At 44.9% G+C, this 17,928-nt stretch overlaps 1 protein-coding gene across 1 annotated transcript in view; it reads left to right on the forward strand.

Annotated features, from left to right (window-relative positions):
* Nucleotides 1–17,928, forward strand: part of LOC120022784 (collagen alpha-1(XIV) chain-like) — a 62,333-nt gene that overhangs the window by 12,101 nt on the left and 32,304 nt on the right. The window contains exons 9-13 of the mRNA XM_038966780.1: nt 1,016–1,158; nt 3,316–3,445; nt 4,469–4,591; nt 6,191–6,340; nt 9,022–9,138. Coding sequence (XP_038822708.1) covers nt 1,016–1,158; nt 3,316–3,445; nt 4,469–4,591; nt 6,191–6,340; nt 9,022–9,138 — 663 coding nt within the window. The remainder of the gene's footprint in view (nt 1–1,015; nt 1,159–3,315; nt 3,446–4,468; nt 4,592–6,190; nt 6,341–9,021; nt 9,139–17,928) is intronic.

Raw genomic sequence — 17,928 nt, forward strand, 5'->3', positions numbered from 1 at the left:
ATCAATGAAAAGAGTTTATTTCCAAAAGGCTATATCCCCCCAAAAATCTTAATTTGTGTTTTTTCATCAGAAATGATTTCTTATGGGTACCTTCATGTGTAGGTAAAATAAACATTTTCTCAGATTTTTTTATTCATAGATTTGAGAAAATGTGTTGTTTTGCAAGACGCTGTACATCCATTGTTTAGCTGGTATGGAACTACGGATCCTGTATATTTGACTGTGATATGTGGTTGTCTCACCTAGCTATCTTAAGATGAATGCACTTACTGTAAGTCACACTGGATAAGAGCATCTGCTAACTGACTAAAATGTCAAATATAAATGTTTTACATACAGATCTCATATTACTGAATATATGTATATATTCTTTTTAAATTATGTATGTTGGTGTCACGAATGTATCATTTGTACATTTTTTTTATAAAAATGTTTGTTATTTGACTGTGTAAAACTTGCTACTTATTTCTCTGAGAGTGAGGTGGAAATATAGCATAACATTTTTTTTTTTTGTCTCAAATTAAACCATGAACTAATAGATTTTAAACACATCTGTCATTGAACAACCCCATGCCATGATTAGATAGGGAAAAAATACACCAATCTCTTTAATCATTTCTTTAAACAATAAAAGCAACTTTACCAACATTTGTGAAAATGGATATGTATAGTTTTGGATTGAAACTCTTCATCCTGTATGTAGCTATGATCTCATCAGGATCCCTGTGTTTGTGTGCCCTCTCTTTCTGCACTGTTGCATCATTGGTCTATTAATATTGTGTTTATTCAAATGTATGCATGCAACCACACAGTCTGCATAGTAAAGCCACCTGGTGTCTCTATCCTATCTCCATTTTCCACCTCCCTTTCTCAACTCATCCTCGCTTCCCTTTTTCCCCCTCCCTCCACCCTCACTACCCTCTTTTTCTACCTTCCTCCAACCTCCTGTACCCTCTCTTCCTCCTTTCCTCCATGCCGCCTTCCCTCTACCCATCTCCCTCCCTCCCTCTCCCAGTTGTGCATCTGGGTGTGAGGAACCTCCTGCTTAGTGATCACACCACCTTCAGCATGGAGGTGTCCTGGGAGCTGCAGGACCGCAATGTGCGTCAGTACCGCGTCGCCTATGTCACCGCCAGGGGCGATCGTGCCGAGGAGACGGTAAGACGCATACAGAGGAGACTTTGTTGTCTGTTAGTACCCCCCCCCCCTCCCCCCCACACACACACACACACACACTCACACACACAAACACTTCCATAAACACTTCCTAGAGATTGGGGTTGTATGGTAGTCTTTAAGCGTTTATGCCAGATGCATAGTGATATAGTGTTTAATCAGATTCCTTATCTATTGATATCAGAATGTTGTAGTCCGGTGAGAATGTAGTCGATGTGTATTACTTATCTGTTGGATAAACCTTGCTGATTTTGTGATGCGGCGTCCCAAGCCAATGTAACATGCCCATTTGAAAGATAATAATGGAAAACAATACAATGAAATCGTGTCTTGAAATAGGATTTCAATGACAAAACAACAATTCATTCCTAGTCCAATGCTATAGTACAGGAAAGGTCGCTGAAGCCTTGCATTTGGTTTCTCAAATCACCGGCAACTTCCAGCACCACATAGCCTGAACATCTCCTATCCAATCACAGTTCACTAAAGGCCAGCCCAGCAATAGAAGCAGTAGAGTGGAACCCACAGCGCTACTCTGTAGCAAAGTCAATGCGATGATAGTTTGCATTCTTCACAGATACTTCATTCCAAACTAGATTGAACTGCCCAAATTCTAAATAGTTTATGAGGGAGCGCCCGCATAATAAAAATAATCTAATTTGGCAACGGCGGTGGCATTGGGACTCAGCCATTCGGGTCGCACTCCGTCCTGCGGTCCCCCCCTTCGAAAAAGCTAACTGTTATTTTCATCACGTTTGCCTGAAATTGATTTGTCAAGCTCGCCGCTCGCCGCTTGTCATGGCTGTGAAACTTTTTGGGACGGAGGCAAGGCTAGACCGCACACGCTCGGAATGCAAACAGGAATGAGAGGAGGAATGGAGAGTGGAGGAGAGAGAGACAGAGAAAAAGAAGATGCCTGAGAGAGAGAGAGAGAGAGAGAGAGAGAGAGAGAGAGAGAGAGAGAGAGAGAGGGGGGGGGGGGGGGGGAAGAGGAAGAGGAAGAGGAAGAGGAGGAGTGCCTGTAGTTCAGAAATTACAAACATTCTAGGGGATTCTGAAATTAGACAGCCTGCACTACGAATTCACAGTGTTCACATGTCGAGTTATGCATTGTGCAATACATTACTCAATTAACTTCTATAGCCTAACTCCTGAAAGTTTAAAAGTATATATTTTTACTATTTTTCCAATTAAATTTACTGATATCAGTGTCTAGGTAGTCTATACCTTTATTTCAAATTCAATGTCTACTTATAATTAAAATTGTACATAAATTGGGGGCAAAGTACCCCAAAAAACATACTTGTTTTCTTTTGTAGTAAGGCAAGCTTAGCATTATTTGTGATATCTAACTTCATGTAGATTTCTATGAATGTTTCCTATATGACTTTGCAATGAATTGCTGTTTAAATCTATATTCCTGTCAGCTATTAGATGTGGATATGAATTAATAATTGTTTAATTCATGTTTATTATGTACATACAAAGATTCATACGCAACCAGAACCAGTATGATTCAAATTCTAGTTTTCTGCTCAAGTGTAGACCTGACATGTTCTTAACTATTTTGGGGAGGTATTCTTTCTTGTCATTCACTGATTGACTAAAATATGTTGTCTTTAAGTCCTAGACTAGAGTTTCTCCTAGATACACTATTAACTTAATCTTGTGTCTGCTCAATTTTGTTTCATGGCCTTAATCATTCAATTCACTCAGTCATTTGCTGAATGGTTTTCTCCAATACAGCATGTTCATATCACACGTTATTGCACATGACGTAAGGACATGAAGATTTCCTTAACATACAAAAGATGCGAAAACAGAAATCAGATCAATTGATCTTTCTGTTATCACTAAAAACAAAGCCATCACAGAGCTCCTATTAGCTCGCTTGGTCCCAGACTTCACCTCTATATGTCATGCCAAACAATGACCATAGTTTGGAGTTGGAAAGACAGCACAGTTATGTCTGGTGCAAGGCTACCTACTAGCTTCATCTGTTCTTCTGATACAACTCCAGTACATTTAATCACCAGTCACATCGACCCAGCATGTCCCTTAACCGGCCTCCACTCCAGACAACACCAGAACCTCGTCCTAGTATCGTGATTTGCAGTTGTGTGTGTATCTGTGTTCTAGAAAATGGTCCCCGGTGGTCAGAACAGCCTGCTGCTGCAGCCACTGCTGTCTGACACGGAGTACAAGGTGACGGTCACCCCAGTCTACACCGACGGAGACGGCCCCGGTGTCAGCCGCATGGGACGCACCTGTAAGTTTGTCTGCGTGACCTTCTCTCCGTGGTGACATTTTAGTGACAGGCTCGGACTCTGAGATATGTGTTCTGTTCTCTTCGACACAATGGAAGCCTCTGTTCCTCTGTATTTTTCTTTCATGTGGAATATGGAACTTTAAAGATATATCATGAAGTAAACCCAGCAGGTAAAACTGCTCAAACCATGTTGAATGGTTGTAATGACTTCATTTCAACCAGTGTACATTGGGAATGAGTCTGTTAGTTAGTCCATGAACCCTCGCAGTAGGTGAGATAACCATGCTCTGTATATCATTGACACATACCGAGTAATCCAATGGAAGCTTTTCACCTCTACATCAGAGACCTCTCGTAGGCTTAAATAAACTGTTGATTTGACAGGAGATGGTAATTCCGCCTGTGGAGGTTTTCAGAAGCTAAGCAAAATCATTTTTATGGATTTCACATTTACATTCTTCCTCAAATGCAAACATGAGTAGTTGCTTTTTATTTTCCCTGCTCTGAAAATGACAGTCCCCTTTAAGAATGAAAAATGAGGCTAATCCTTCAAACGACGTGTCACATTGGTTGTGTGTGTGTGTGTGTATGAACAGGTCTGGACACGTTCTGCTAACACTACTGAATCCAGTTGTAATTCAGTCCAACGCTGTGAGGCTGTGACTCAAAGTTAGTCATCTAAAAGCCCATCAGACGCGTATCGTGTTTAGAACTCCCAACATGCCTCTCATTTTAGGACAGGAGACTGAGTGACTCATATGTACACAGAGTTTCTCATCTACAATTCATTGCTGTACTTGATGAAAATGTACCTTTTCTCTGAGTGTGTTCTGTTCTCTCTTTCTGTCCATCGCTCACTCGCGCTATGCCTTTATCTCTCTCTATCCCTCTGTCTATCTCTCTTTCTTTTTTCCTCTAATTCCTTCTCTATATCTATCTGTCTCATGTCTCCATACTTTTTCCAACCTCTATCCATCTCTAATTTCATTCTCTCTTTCCCTTGCTCTTTCATTCATCCTGCAGTGCCGCTGTCTGCTCCTGGGAACCTGAGAGTGTCGGAGGAATGGTACAACCGCTTCCGTATCACCTGGGACACGCCCCCATCCCCAACTATGGGCTACAGGGTCGTCTACAAACCCATCTCTGGTACACACACACACACACACACACACACACACACACACACACACACACACACACACACACACACACACACACACACACACACACACACACACACACACACACACACACACACACACAGTACTGCTTATTTCAAAAGATAGCCCATCTAACCCACAAAAACCCTACAACACACATCAATACTGCTTATAAAAAATATATATCATACTACTACTACTACTACTAGTACTACTACTACTATTACAACTGCTACTCTTACAACAACAACTACTACTACTACTACTACTACTACTACTACTACTACTACTACTCTTACAACAACTACTACTACTACTACTACTACTACTCTTACAACTAAAGGTACAACTACTACTACTACTACTACTCTTACAACTACTACTACTACTACTACTACTCTTACAACTATTACTACTAAGACTACTACTACTATTATTACAGCTACCACTACTACTACTACTACTACTACTCTTACAACTACTACTAACACTATTACTACTACTACTCTTACAACTACTACTACAACTACTACTACTCTTACAACTACTACTGCTACTATTACTACTACTACAACAACTACTACTACTACTACTACTACTCTTACAACTACTACTACAACTACTACTCTTACAACTACTACTACTACTCTTACAACTACTACTACTACTACTAAGACTACTACTACTATTATTACAGCTACTACTACTACTACTACTACTCTTACAACTACTACTACAACTACTACTACTCTTACAACTACTACTACAACTACTACTACTACTCTTACAACTACCACTGCTACTATTACTACTACAACAACTACTACTACTACTACTACTCTTACAACTACTACTGCAACTACTACTACTACTACAACAACTACTACTAGTACTGCTACTAATACTAATACTACTACCACTAATACTACTTCTACTAATACTAATACAACCATTACTATTACTGATATTAATACCGATACTAATACTACTAATTCTACTACTACTCCCACTACTACCACTAATGCTAATACTACTAATACTACTACTACCACTACTACTACTAATGCCAATACTACTAATACTACTACTACTACACACACAAACACATGGTGTGAAAGTGCATCAACCCACATTCAATATATTGTGTTAACTACAAAGGATGATATTCTGGGCCACCTCCTACGCTTGTGATCCCACTCATATGTGATCTGGTCAGTTCATCACCTTCTAAGCACAAAATGTTTATTAAAATAAATTCCTACCACCCTATTTATATATATGCTAGAGGGAAAAATCGCCTTGACACAAAACATGTTTAAAACATTCTACACAATGATGTCTAAATCTTTTTTCTGACTGACAACCCACTACTCAAACTCCACTTCACCCTTAATACAATGCAGTATTCATGAAATTCTAGCAATCACAGTCAGCTGCAAAAAATCAATAACGTCTTAAATGCTCCTTAGGCGAGAGTAGCCTACAAGTTCTGCAAGCAGTGTGCTGTAGTATGTGTGGTAGTGAATGTGAGCTCTTTCTCACACACACACACACACACACACACGAAACCCTCTCTTCTCCACAGCTCCGGGACCTGCTCTGGAGACCTTTGTGGGCGAGGACGTGAACACCATGCTGATCCTGAACCTGATGAGCGGTACAGAGTACGGCGTCAGGGTCATCGCCTCCTACACCACCGGCTCCAGCGAGGCCCTCACTGGCAAGGCCAGGACATGTGAGTAGACTATCAGCAGCCCCAGGTAGAAAGGGACTCGAGAATGGATATATGTTAATTAATCGATTATTCAACACAACGCCTCCAAGTAGAACAGGACTCCAGAATGGATACCGTGTATACGGTGACTGCGTAATTACTTACTTATCCCCTTTGTACATAACAAACTTTATATTAATTATTAAACACTTTCTGGTCACATTGATCACTGTCAAGGTGATTGGGGCACAATGTTTGTCAAATACACTTCCTCTATTCATCATCTTCTTTCCAGGTAGGCCCCTCGACATTTTCCAGGCGCTCTTATCCATAGCGACTTACAGGAGTTCAGTGCCTTGCTCAAGGGAACATCAACAGATTTTTAACCTAGTCAGCTCGGGGATTCAAACTAGCAACTTTTCTGGCGTTGCTGGCCCAACGCTGTTAACCACTAGGCTACCTGCCTCCCTCTCTAATTTTAATCCCCAACTTTCCCAGCAAGCATCATTTGGATCACATGTAGGTCAACTGGTGCTGTCTGAGATTGAATCAGTGTGAATTATTGAGTAGCACAGCTTCACTCCATCGGAGACTGCAGCCGCCACAATGATATCAAGTGGCCAGGCAGGCGTGCCTAATGTAGTACCAGTGTCAGCGACTCAGCACTGTAACGGAGATCATTGTCTTATTAGGGCTGGCAGCTCCCAGATAATCAGATTGGAAGGGGGAGTGGAAACTAGAGACTCGCATTCGTTTGCATGTAACTACGATATCACCTTGTGCATGATAATTAAGTAAAGCACGCTTGGGTAGTGCGTGATTTGAAGGGCATAGATAGAGATATAGCAATCAGGATAGGGGTGTCTCTTGGGTGGAGTTTGATGCCTGACTGACATGCAGTGAGCATGTTAATGAACCCTGCACTACAATAAGAGAAAATGGGGATAGCTCAATGTCATGTTCAAGATCTCCTTGTTTTACAGTCATGTATGTGTATAGTTATTTTGCGAAAGTCAATGAATTGTTGTATTGTATGTTATGTATTATGTAACACAGTCTACTACCTGTGTAAACATTATTCATTTATTCATATGCGTTGGGAAATGTGCATGTTCCAATATATGCCGATTAGATTATTTACCAAACAGTTGTAAGTAAATTTGTTTTCGCGACTCTGAATACAAAATATGGACATCACTTACTCCAAGCTCCCCAAGTTAAATGGAGTTTATTTCCAAAACGTTACATGCACTAATTTTTCACGTTTGTGTTTTTTCATCAGAAATGATTGCTTATGGGTACCTTCATGTGTGGGTAAAATATTACTGTTCTCAGATTTTTTTATTGATATATTTTCGATGTGTTAAAATGTTTTATTTAGCAAAATGCAATATATCCATTGTTTAGCTGGAATGGAATATCCGTATCATGTATATTTGACTGTGATACTGTATGTGGTTGTCTTACCTAGCTATCTTAAGATGAATGCACTTACTGTATGTCTGGATAAGAGCATCTGCTAAATGACTAAAATGTCAAATGCAAATGTTTTACGTACAGATCTCATAATACTTTATTGAATTTATTTATTTAACAAATATACGGTATATATATTGATGTCACAAATGTATAATTTGTACATGTCTTTGTTAAACATTTAGTTGTTTGTTACATTTGACTCACTGAAACATAGCAGTACTACTTATTTCACTGAGAGTGAGGCAAATATATAGCATTTTGCAAAAAAACATGATTATTTGTCTCTCTGAAATGAAACCATCAGGTGACAGATGTTAAACAAATACATGTCTGTCATTGAACAACCCTTGATTAGATAGTGAAAAAAAAACACCAATATGTTTCAGAAATTCGTAAAAAAATTAATTTACCAACATTTCTGAAGATTTATATATAGCATTTTGGAATGAAACTTCAAATGTATGTCCCCACTGATATATTCAAATCGATAGCAGCACACAAGAATGAGATTAAGAAATGCATGCAACATTTGCATAAATGGATTTGTACTGCTGATCATTAGGAGTAAGATACCGGCACCATATTTCAACTCCCCAAATAACTTTCTCGCCGTATGTTTAGAGTCCAACCCAAATGGAGACATATGCTGTGTGGCGGTAGATGCACTGCCTGACGATAGATGTCTGCTCATTATCGTTAAGGATATGTTTATATTGCAGGGCTTTATCATTTAGTCACTTCTGAGGGTATCACTGGTGTATTTACCATCACTGCTCTGGTTACAGTCAAGTCACGATGACAAGATTACATTCCACTATGTTGCAGTATAGCATAACAATCTACTGAATACTGATCCATAGACATTCTTTTCAGTCTTAGGCCCATTGTTGTCTTAGGCCCAGGTTCCAGTATGATATGGTGGGTCTACCACATCCATGCTCACACAATTTTTTAAATTGTAACCTTATTTAACTAGGCAAGTCAGTTGAGAAAAAAATTCTTATTTACAATGACAGCCTACCCCAGACAGCGCTGGGCCAATTGTGCACCGCCCTATGGGACTCCCAATCATGATGCTGCCTGGATTTGAACCTGGGACTGCAGTGGCGCCTCGTGCAATGAGATGCAGTGCCTTAAACCGCTGCGCCACTACGGGAGCCCAATGTTTCCAATGTGATGAGATGGATCTATAGTGATAATGTGCCTGTCTCTCTCTGCCACAGTATACCTGGGAGTGACCAATCTGAACACCTACCAGGTGAGGATGAACAGCATGTGTGCCCAGTGGAGTGCCCACCGCCACGCCACTCTGTACCGTGTGGTCATCGAGTCGCTGCTCAGTGAGTGCCCAGCACCACACAACCACATACACACATCAATTTTCCCTGTTCCATTTGAACCAACAATAGTTTTTTACAGTATTGAGCTTGCTATAAGCAAGTCATTTGTCATGGCAGCACAATATCCACACCCTCTCCTTGACAGTATGCCCTTACTTCTGTGTGTAGACGTACACTGTACAGTACACTATATGCAACCAAATCCACATTGGTATTCCCCACACACTGACACAGCCACTCTAGTGGAAGGAGGTGATTACCATGCGGCCACACGTTTCCATGTGGATAAGGCTGTCAACTCCCCCCTAAAATCCACATGTGATCCCGGTCAGGAATTATGCTCCTGGCAGGGAATCTCGGTCGGGACACGGAAACCTGCAGGGAGGAAGATTCACTTGTAATAGCGACAGGGATTTCACACTTCCCCAGCAGAACTGTATTAGGAAATGGGGGATTGTCATTTGTATATCATAGCATTTGATCAATATTCAAATGCTATGATATACCATGTTAAATTATGCTATATTATATACAGTATAAAGCATAAGATATAACGTCAATAGGACAGACTCTGGGGGGCTATATTTTGGGTTTCAGTTTAGAATAATATACATTAGGCCTACTACATAGCTTTTTAACAGGCGAGCTTAGTTGACGTTTACATATCCTATAGTTAAATAAGCGAACGTTGGCTAGCCAAGATATACTTGTTATGCAGATGACCGTAATTGCACCTCATTGCATCTTTTTGAAGAAGTAAAACAATTGGGTTTCTGGTTCAATGTGCTCTGACAGGGGGAGTTCCAGATACTTCTGTTTCAGCTTGTAGTTAACTAGATACTGTATTTGCGTCAAAGCAGAACATTATGAGGCAAAACAATTATATTCAGGAAAATAGTGTAAGCGCCTTTTACCTTCTAAGTCATAATTATCACCTCACAGACGTGAGACTTCCAACCAACTGTCAGTGTGGGTGGGTGTCTGGAAGTGAAATCAAGGTTGTTTTCAAAGTGATAGTTTGCTACTCAGTCAGTGCAGTAGTCGTAAAGGGATATTTAAAGTTTGTGAAAAGTTTTGAATGCCCTCAAAGTGGTCTAAAGTTGTACGTAGTTCATATAAACTCAGCAAAAAAAGAAACGTCCCTTTTTCAGGAACCTGTCTTTCAAAGATAATTCGTAAAATCCAAATAACTTCACAGATCTTCATTGTAAAGGGTTTAAACACTGTTCCCCATGCTTGTTCAATGAACCATAAACAATTAATGAACATGCACCTGTGGAACAGTCATTAAGACACTAACAGCTTACAGACGGTAGGCAATTAAGGTCACAGTTATGAAAACTTAGGACACTAAAGAGGCCTTTCTACTGACACTGAAAAGCACCAAAAGAAAGATGCCCAGAGTCCCTTCTCATCTGCATGAACGTGCCTTAGGCATGCTGCAAGGAGGCATGAAGACTGTAGATGTGGCCAGGGCAATAAATGTTTTGGTGAGTTTCAGTTTATTCAAAATATGTGGAACTCTATTCATGCTGCGCCTTGGTCTACTCATTACGACGAATGTGACAGAAGATCCCACCAACAAAGGACCAAGCAGCGTGCCCAGGAGGAGGAAGTATCCTGGACTTGGGAAGAGATCCTGGATGGGAAGGGATCCTGGACTTGGGAGGAAATCCTGGCAGGACAGGATCGCCTTCCTTGGAAGGAGTCGCCTAGGAGCATGAGAGGAAAGCAACGACGTCGGGGAGGAAGGCCACAGAAACCCCAATAAAAAAAAAATATTTGGGGGGGGGGGGGGGGCACATGGAGCAGTCGGCAGAGCCGAGGAGTGAACCAGAGCCAGTCAGGGAGTCGAGTGAGGAGCTCAACGCAAGATTCCGGAGAGAGGTGCTGGCGTTGAGAGTGCTGCAGAGCGGGCGTGCTGAGCTGCGTGTCATCAGCCCGGTGCCACCTGTACCGGTCCCACGCATCAGGTCTCCAGTGCGCCTTCACAGCCAATGCATCCTGTGCTAGCTTCCTGCACTTGCCGGGCTGGAGTGAGCATCCAGTCAGGAAGGGTTGTGCCAGCTCTGCGCTCTAGACCTCCAGTGCGCCTCCACAGTCCAGTACGTCCTGTGCCTCCTCTCCGCACTCGCCCTGAGGTGCATGTCATCAGCCCGGTACCACCTGTACCGGTCCCACGCATCAGGTCTCCAGTGCGCCTCCACAGTCCAGTACATCCTGTCCCTCTTCCCCGCACTCGCCCTGAGGTGCGTGTCATCAGCCCGGTGCCACCTGTACCGGTCCCACGCATCAGGTCTCCAGTGCGCCTCCACAGTCCAGTACGTCCTGTGCCTCTTCCCCGCACTCGCCCTGAGGTGTGTGTCATCAGCCCGGTGCCACCTGTACCGGTCCCACGCATCAGGCCTCCAGTGCGCCTCCACAGTCCAGAGCTTCCGGCGACAGTTCCCAGTCCAGAGCTTCCAGCAACAGTTCCTAGTCCAGAGCTTCCGGCGACAGTTCCCAGTCCAGTGCTTCCGGCGACAGTTCCCAGTCCAGAGCTTCCGGCGACGTTTCACAGTCCGGAACCTCCAACGACGGGCCACAGTCCGGAACGACGGTCCACAGTCCGGAACCTCCTGAGACGGTCCACAGTCCGGAACCTCCTGAGACGGTCCACAGTCCTGAACCTCCTGAGACGGTCCACAGTCCGGAACCTCCTGAGACGGTCCACAGTCCGGAATCTCCTTAGACGGGCTACAGTCCGGAACCTCCTGAGACGGGCTACAGTCCGGAACCTCCTGAGACGGTCTACAGTCCGGAACCTCCTGAGACGGTCTACAGTCCGGAACCTCCTGAGACGGTCTACAGTCCGGAACCTCCTGAGACGGTCTACAGTCCGGAACCTCCTGAGACGGTCCACAGTCCGGAATCTCCTGAGACGGGCTACAGTCCGGAACCTCCTGAGACGGGCTACAGTCCGGAACCTCCTGAGACGGTCTACAGTCCGGAACCTCCTGAGACGGTCTACAGTCCGGAACCTCCTGAGACGGTCTACAGTCCGGAACCTCCTGAGACGGTCTATCAATCAAGTTTATTTTATATAGCCCTTCGTACATCAGCTAATATCTCGAAGTGCTGTACAGAGACCCAGCCTAAAACCCCAAACAGCTAGAATGCAGGTGTAGAAGCACGGTGGCTAGGAAAAACTCCCTAGAAAGGCCAAAACCTAGGAAGAAACCTAGAGAGGAACCAGGCTATGAGGGGTGGCCAGTCCTCTTCTGGCTGTGCCGGGTGGAGATTATAACAGAACTATGCCAAGATGTTCAAAAATGTTCATAAGTGACAAGCATGGTCAAATAATAATCATGAATAATTTTCAGTTGGCTTTTCATAGCCGATCATTAAGAGTTGAAAAACAACAGGTCTGGGACAGGTGGCGGTTCCATAACCGCAGGCAGAACAGCTGAAACCGGAACAGCAGCAAGGCCAGGCGGACTGGGGACAGCAAGGAGCCACCACGCCCGGCAGTCCCGACGTATGGTCCCAGGGCTCAGGTCCTCCGAGAGAAAGAAAGAGAGAAGGAGAAAATTAGAGAGAGCCAAGATTTTCAAAATGTTCATAAATGACAAGCATGGTCAAATAATAATCAGGAATAAATCTGTTGGCTTTTCATAGCCGATCATTAAGAGTTGAAAACAGCAGGTCTGGGACAGGTAGGGGTTCCGTAACCGCAGGCAGAACAGTTGAAACTGGAATAGCAGCAAGGCCAGGCGGACTGGGGGCAGCAGGGAGTCGTCATGCCCGGTAGTCCTGACGTATGGTCCTAGGGCTCAGGTTCTCAGAGAGAGAAAGAAAGAGAGAACGAGAGAATTAGAGAAAGCATACTTAAATTCACACAGGACACTGGATAAGACAGGAGAAGTACTCCAGGTATAACCAACTGACCCTAGCCCCCCGACACAAACTACTGCAGCATAAATACTGGAGGCTGAGACAGGAGCGGTCAGGAGACACTGTGGCCCCATCCGAAGATACCCCCGGACAGGGCCAAATAGGAAGGATATAACCCCACCCACTTTGCCAAAGCACAGCCCCCGCACCACTGGAGGGATATCTTCAACCACCAACTTATAATCCTGAGACAAGGCCGAGTATAGCCAACAAAGATCTCCACCACAGCACAAACCAAGGGGGGGCGCCAACCCAGACAGGAAGATCACGTCAGTAACTCAACCCACTCAAGTGACGCACCCCTCCCAGGGACGGCATGAAAGAGCACCAGTAAGCCAGTGACTCAGCCCCTGTAATAGGGTTAGAGGCAGAGAATCCCAGTGGAGAGAGGGGAACCGGCCAGGCAGAGACAGCAAGGGCGGTTCGTTGCTCCAGAGCCTTTCCGTTCACCTTCACACTCCTGGGCCAGACTACACTCAATCATATGACCTACTGAAGAGATAAGTCTTCAGTAAAGACTTAAAGGTTGAGACCGAGTCTGCGTCTCTCACATGGGTAGGCAGACTGTTCCATAAAAATGGAGATCTATAGGAGAAAGCCCTGCCTCCCGCTGTTTGCTTAGAAATTCTAGGGACAATTAGGAGGCCTGCGTCTTGTGACCGTAGCGTACGTATTGGTATGTACGGCAGGACCAACTCGGAAAGATAGGTAGGAGCAAGCCCATGTAACGCTTTATAGGTTAACAGTAAAACCTTGAAATCAGCCCTTGCCTTAACAGGAAGCCAGTGTAGGGAAGCTAGCACTGGAGTAATATGATCAAATTTCTTGGTTCTAGTCAGGATTCTAGCAGCCGTATTTAGCACTAACTGAAGTTTATTTAGTGCTTTATCCGGGTAGCCGGAAAGTAGAGCATTGCAGTAGTCTAACCTAGAAGTAACAAATGCATGGATTAATTTTTCTGCATCATTTTTGGACAGAAAATTTCTGATTTTTGCAATGTTACGTAGATGGAAAAAAGCTGTCCTTGAAACAGTCTTGATATGCTCGTCAAAAGAGAGATCAGGGTCAAGAGTAACGCCGAGGTCCTTCACAGTTTTATTTGAGACGACTTTACAACCATCAAGATGAATTGTCAGATTTAACAGAAGATCTCTTTGTTTCTTGGGACCTAGAACAAGCATCTCTGTTTTGTCCGAGTTTAAAAGTAGAAAGTTTTCAGCCATCCACTTCCTTATGTCTGAAACACAGGCTTCTAGCGAGGGCAATTTTGGGGCTTCACCATGTTTCATTGAAATGTACAGCTGTGTGTCATCCGCATAGCAGTGAAAGTTAACATTATGTTTTCGAATAACATCCCCAAGAGGTAAAATATATAGTGAAAACAATAGTGGTCCTAAAACGGAACCTTGAGGAACACCGAAATGCACAGTTGATTTGTCAGAGGACAAACCATTCACAGAGACAAACTGATATCTTTCCGACAGGTAAGATCTAAACCAGGCCAGAACTGGTCCGTGTAGACCAATTTGGGTTTCCAGTCTCTCCAAAAGAATGTGGTGATCGATGGTGTCAAAGGCAGCACTAAGGTCTAGTAGCACGAGGACAGATGCAGAGCCTCGGTCTGACGCCATTAAAAGGTCATTTACCACCTTCACAAGTGCAGTCTCAGTGCTATGATGGGGTCTAAAACCAGACTGAAGCATTTCGTATACATTGTTTGTCTTCAGAAAGGCAGTGAGTTGCTGCGCAACAGCTTTTTCAAAATTTTTTGAGAGGAATGGAAGATTCGATATAGGCCGATAGTTTTTTATATTTTCCGGGTCAAGGTTTGGCTTTTTCAAGAGAGGCTTTATCACTGCCACTTTTAGTGAGTTTGGTACACATCCGGTGGATAGAGAGCTGTTTATTATGTTCAACATAGGAGGGCCAAGCACAGGAAGCAGCTCTTTCAGCAGTTTAGTAGGAATAGGATCCAGTATGCAGCTTGAAGGTTTAGAGGCCATGATTATTTTCATCATTGTGTCAAGAGATATAGTACTAAAACACTTAAGTGTCTCTCCCGATCCCAGGCCCTGGCAGAGCTGTGCAGATCCAGGACAGCTAAGCCCTGGAGGAATATGCAGATTCAAAGAGGAGTCCGTAATTTGCTTTCTAATGGTCATGATCTTTTCCTCAAAGAAGTTCATGAATTTATTACTGCTGAAGTGAAAGCCATCCTCTCTTGGGGAATGCTGCTTTTTAGTTAGCTTTGCAACAGTATCAAAAAGAAATTTTGGATTGTTCTTATTTTCCTCGATTAAGTTGGAAAAGTAGGATGATCGAGCAGCAGTGAGGGCTCTTCGGTACTGCACGGTACTGTCTTTCCAAGCTAGTCGGAAGACTTCCAGTTTGGTGTGGCGCCATTTCCGTTCCAATTTCCTGGAAGCTTGCTTCAAAGCTCGGGTATTTTCTGTATACCAGGGAGCTAGTTTCTTATGACAAATGTTTTTCGTTTTTAGGGGTGCAACTGCATCTAGGGTATTGCGCAAGGTTAAATTGAGTTCCTCAGTTAAGTGGTTAACTGATTTTTGTCCTCCGACGTCCTTGGGTAGGCAGAAGGAGTCTGGAAGGGCATCAAGGAATTTTTGTGTTGTCTGAGAATTTATAGCACGACTTTTGATGCTCCTTGGTTGGGGTCTGAGCAGATTATTTGTTGCGATTGCAAACGTAATAAAATGGTGGTCCGATAGTCCAGGATTATGTGGGAAAACATTAAGATCTACAACATTTATTCCATGGGACAAAACTAGGTCCAGAGTATGACTGTGGCAGTGAGTAGGTCCAGAGACATGTTGGACAAAACCCACTGAGTCGATGATGGCTCCGAAAGACTTTTGGAGTGGGTCTGTGGACTTCTCCATATGAATATTAAAATCACCAAAAATTAGAATATGATCTGCTATGACTAGAAGGTCTGATAGGAATTCAGGGAACTCAGAGAGGAACGCTGTATATGGCCCAGGAGGCCTGTAAACAGTAGCTATAAAAAGTGATTGAGTAGGCTGCATAGATTTCATGACTAGAAGCTCAAAAGACGAAAACGTCATTTTTTTTTTTTTTTTGTAAATTGAAATTTGCTATCGTAAATGTTAGCAACACCTCCGCCTTTGCGGGATGCACGGGGGATATGGTCACTAGTGTAACCAGGAGGTGAGGCCTCATTTAACACAGTAAATTCATCAGGCTTAAGCCATGTTTCAGTCAGGCCAATCACATCAAGATTATGATCAGTGATTAGTTCATTGACTATGACTGCCTTTGAAGTGAGGGATCTAACATTAAGTAACCCTATTTTGAGATGTGAGGTATCATGATCTCTTTCAATAATGGCAGGAATGGAGGAGGTCTTTATCCTAATAAGATTGCTAAGGCGAACACCGCCATGTTTAGTTTTGCCCAACCTAGGTCGAGGCACAGACACAGTCTCAATGGGTATGGGTATGGCTGAGCTGACTACATTGACTGTGCTATTGGCAGACTCCACTAAGCTGGCAGGTTGGCTAACAGCCTGCTGCCTGGCCTGCACCCTATTTCATTGTGGGGCTAAAGGAGTTAGGAGTCCGGAGCCTCCAGCGACGGTACGGAGTCTTCAGCGACTAGCTGCAGTCCAGAGCCTCCAGCGGGGGTTCTCAGTCCAGAGCCCCCGGCAACGATCTGCAGTCCGGAGCCTCCAGCGACGAAGCCTCCAGCGACGATCTACAGTCCGGAACCTCCTGAGACGGTCCACAGTCCGGAACCTCCTGAGACGGTCCACAGTCCGGAACCTCCTGAGACGGTCCACAGACCCGGAACCTCCTGAGACGGTCCCCAGTCCGGAGCCTTCAGCGACGGTCCCCATTCCAGAGCCTCCAGCGACGGTCCACAGTCTGGAACCTCCTGAGACGGTCACCAGTCCGGAGCCTTCAGCGACGGTTCCCAGTCCGGAGCCTTCAGCGACGGTTCCCAGTCCGGAGCCTTCAGCGACGGTCCCCATTCCGGAGCCTCCAGCGACGGTCCCCAGTCCGGAACCTCCAGCGACGGTCCCCAGTCCGGAGCCTCAAGCAACGGTCCGCAGTCCAGAGCCTCCAGCGACGATCCGCAGTCCGGAGCCTCCAGCGACGGTACGGAGTCTTCAGCGACTAGCTGCAGTCCAGAGCCTCCAGCGGGGGTTCTCAGTCCAGAGCCCCCGGCAACGATCTGCAGTCCGGAGCCTCCAGCGACGAAGCCTCCAGCGACGATCTGCAGTCCGGAGCCTCCAGCGACGATCTGCAGTCCGGAGCCTCCAGCGACGATCTGCGGTCCGGAGTCTTCAGCGGCGAGCTGCAGTCCAGAGCCTCCGGCAACGATCTGCAGTCCGGAGCCTCCAGTGGTGGTTCCCAGTTCAGAGCCTCCGGCGATGATCCACGGTCCAGTGCCTCCAGCGACGAAGCTTCCAGCGACGATCTGCAGTCCGGAGCCTCCAGCGACGATCTGCAGTCCAGAGTTTTCAGCGGCGAGCTGCAGTCCAGAGCCTCCGGCAATGATCTGCAGTCCGGAGCCTCCAGTGGTGTTTCCCAGTTCAGAGCCTCCGGCGATGATCCACGGTCCGGTGCCTCCAGCGACGAAGCCTGCAGCGACGATCTGCAGTCCAGAGCCTCCAGCGATGATCTGCAGTCCAGAGTCTTCAGCGACGAGCTGCAGTCCAGAGCCTCCAGCGGGGGTTCCCAGTCCAGAGCTTCCGGCGACGATCTGCAGTCCGGAGCCTCCAGTGGTGGTTCCCAGTTCAGAGCCTCCGGCGATTATCCACGGTCCGGTGCCTCCAGCGGCAAAGCCTCCAGCGACGGTCGGCAGTCCAGAGCC

Source organism: Salvelinus namaycush, chromosome 27 (genome assembly GCF_016432855.1).
Source record: "Salvelinus namaycush isolate Seneca chromosome 27, SaNama_1.0, whole genome shotgun sequence".
Classification (NCBI taxonomy): Eukaryota; Metazoa; Chordata; class Actinopteri; order Salmoniformes; family Salmonidae; genus Salvelinus; species Salvelinus namaycush.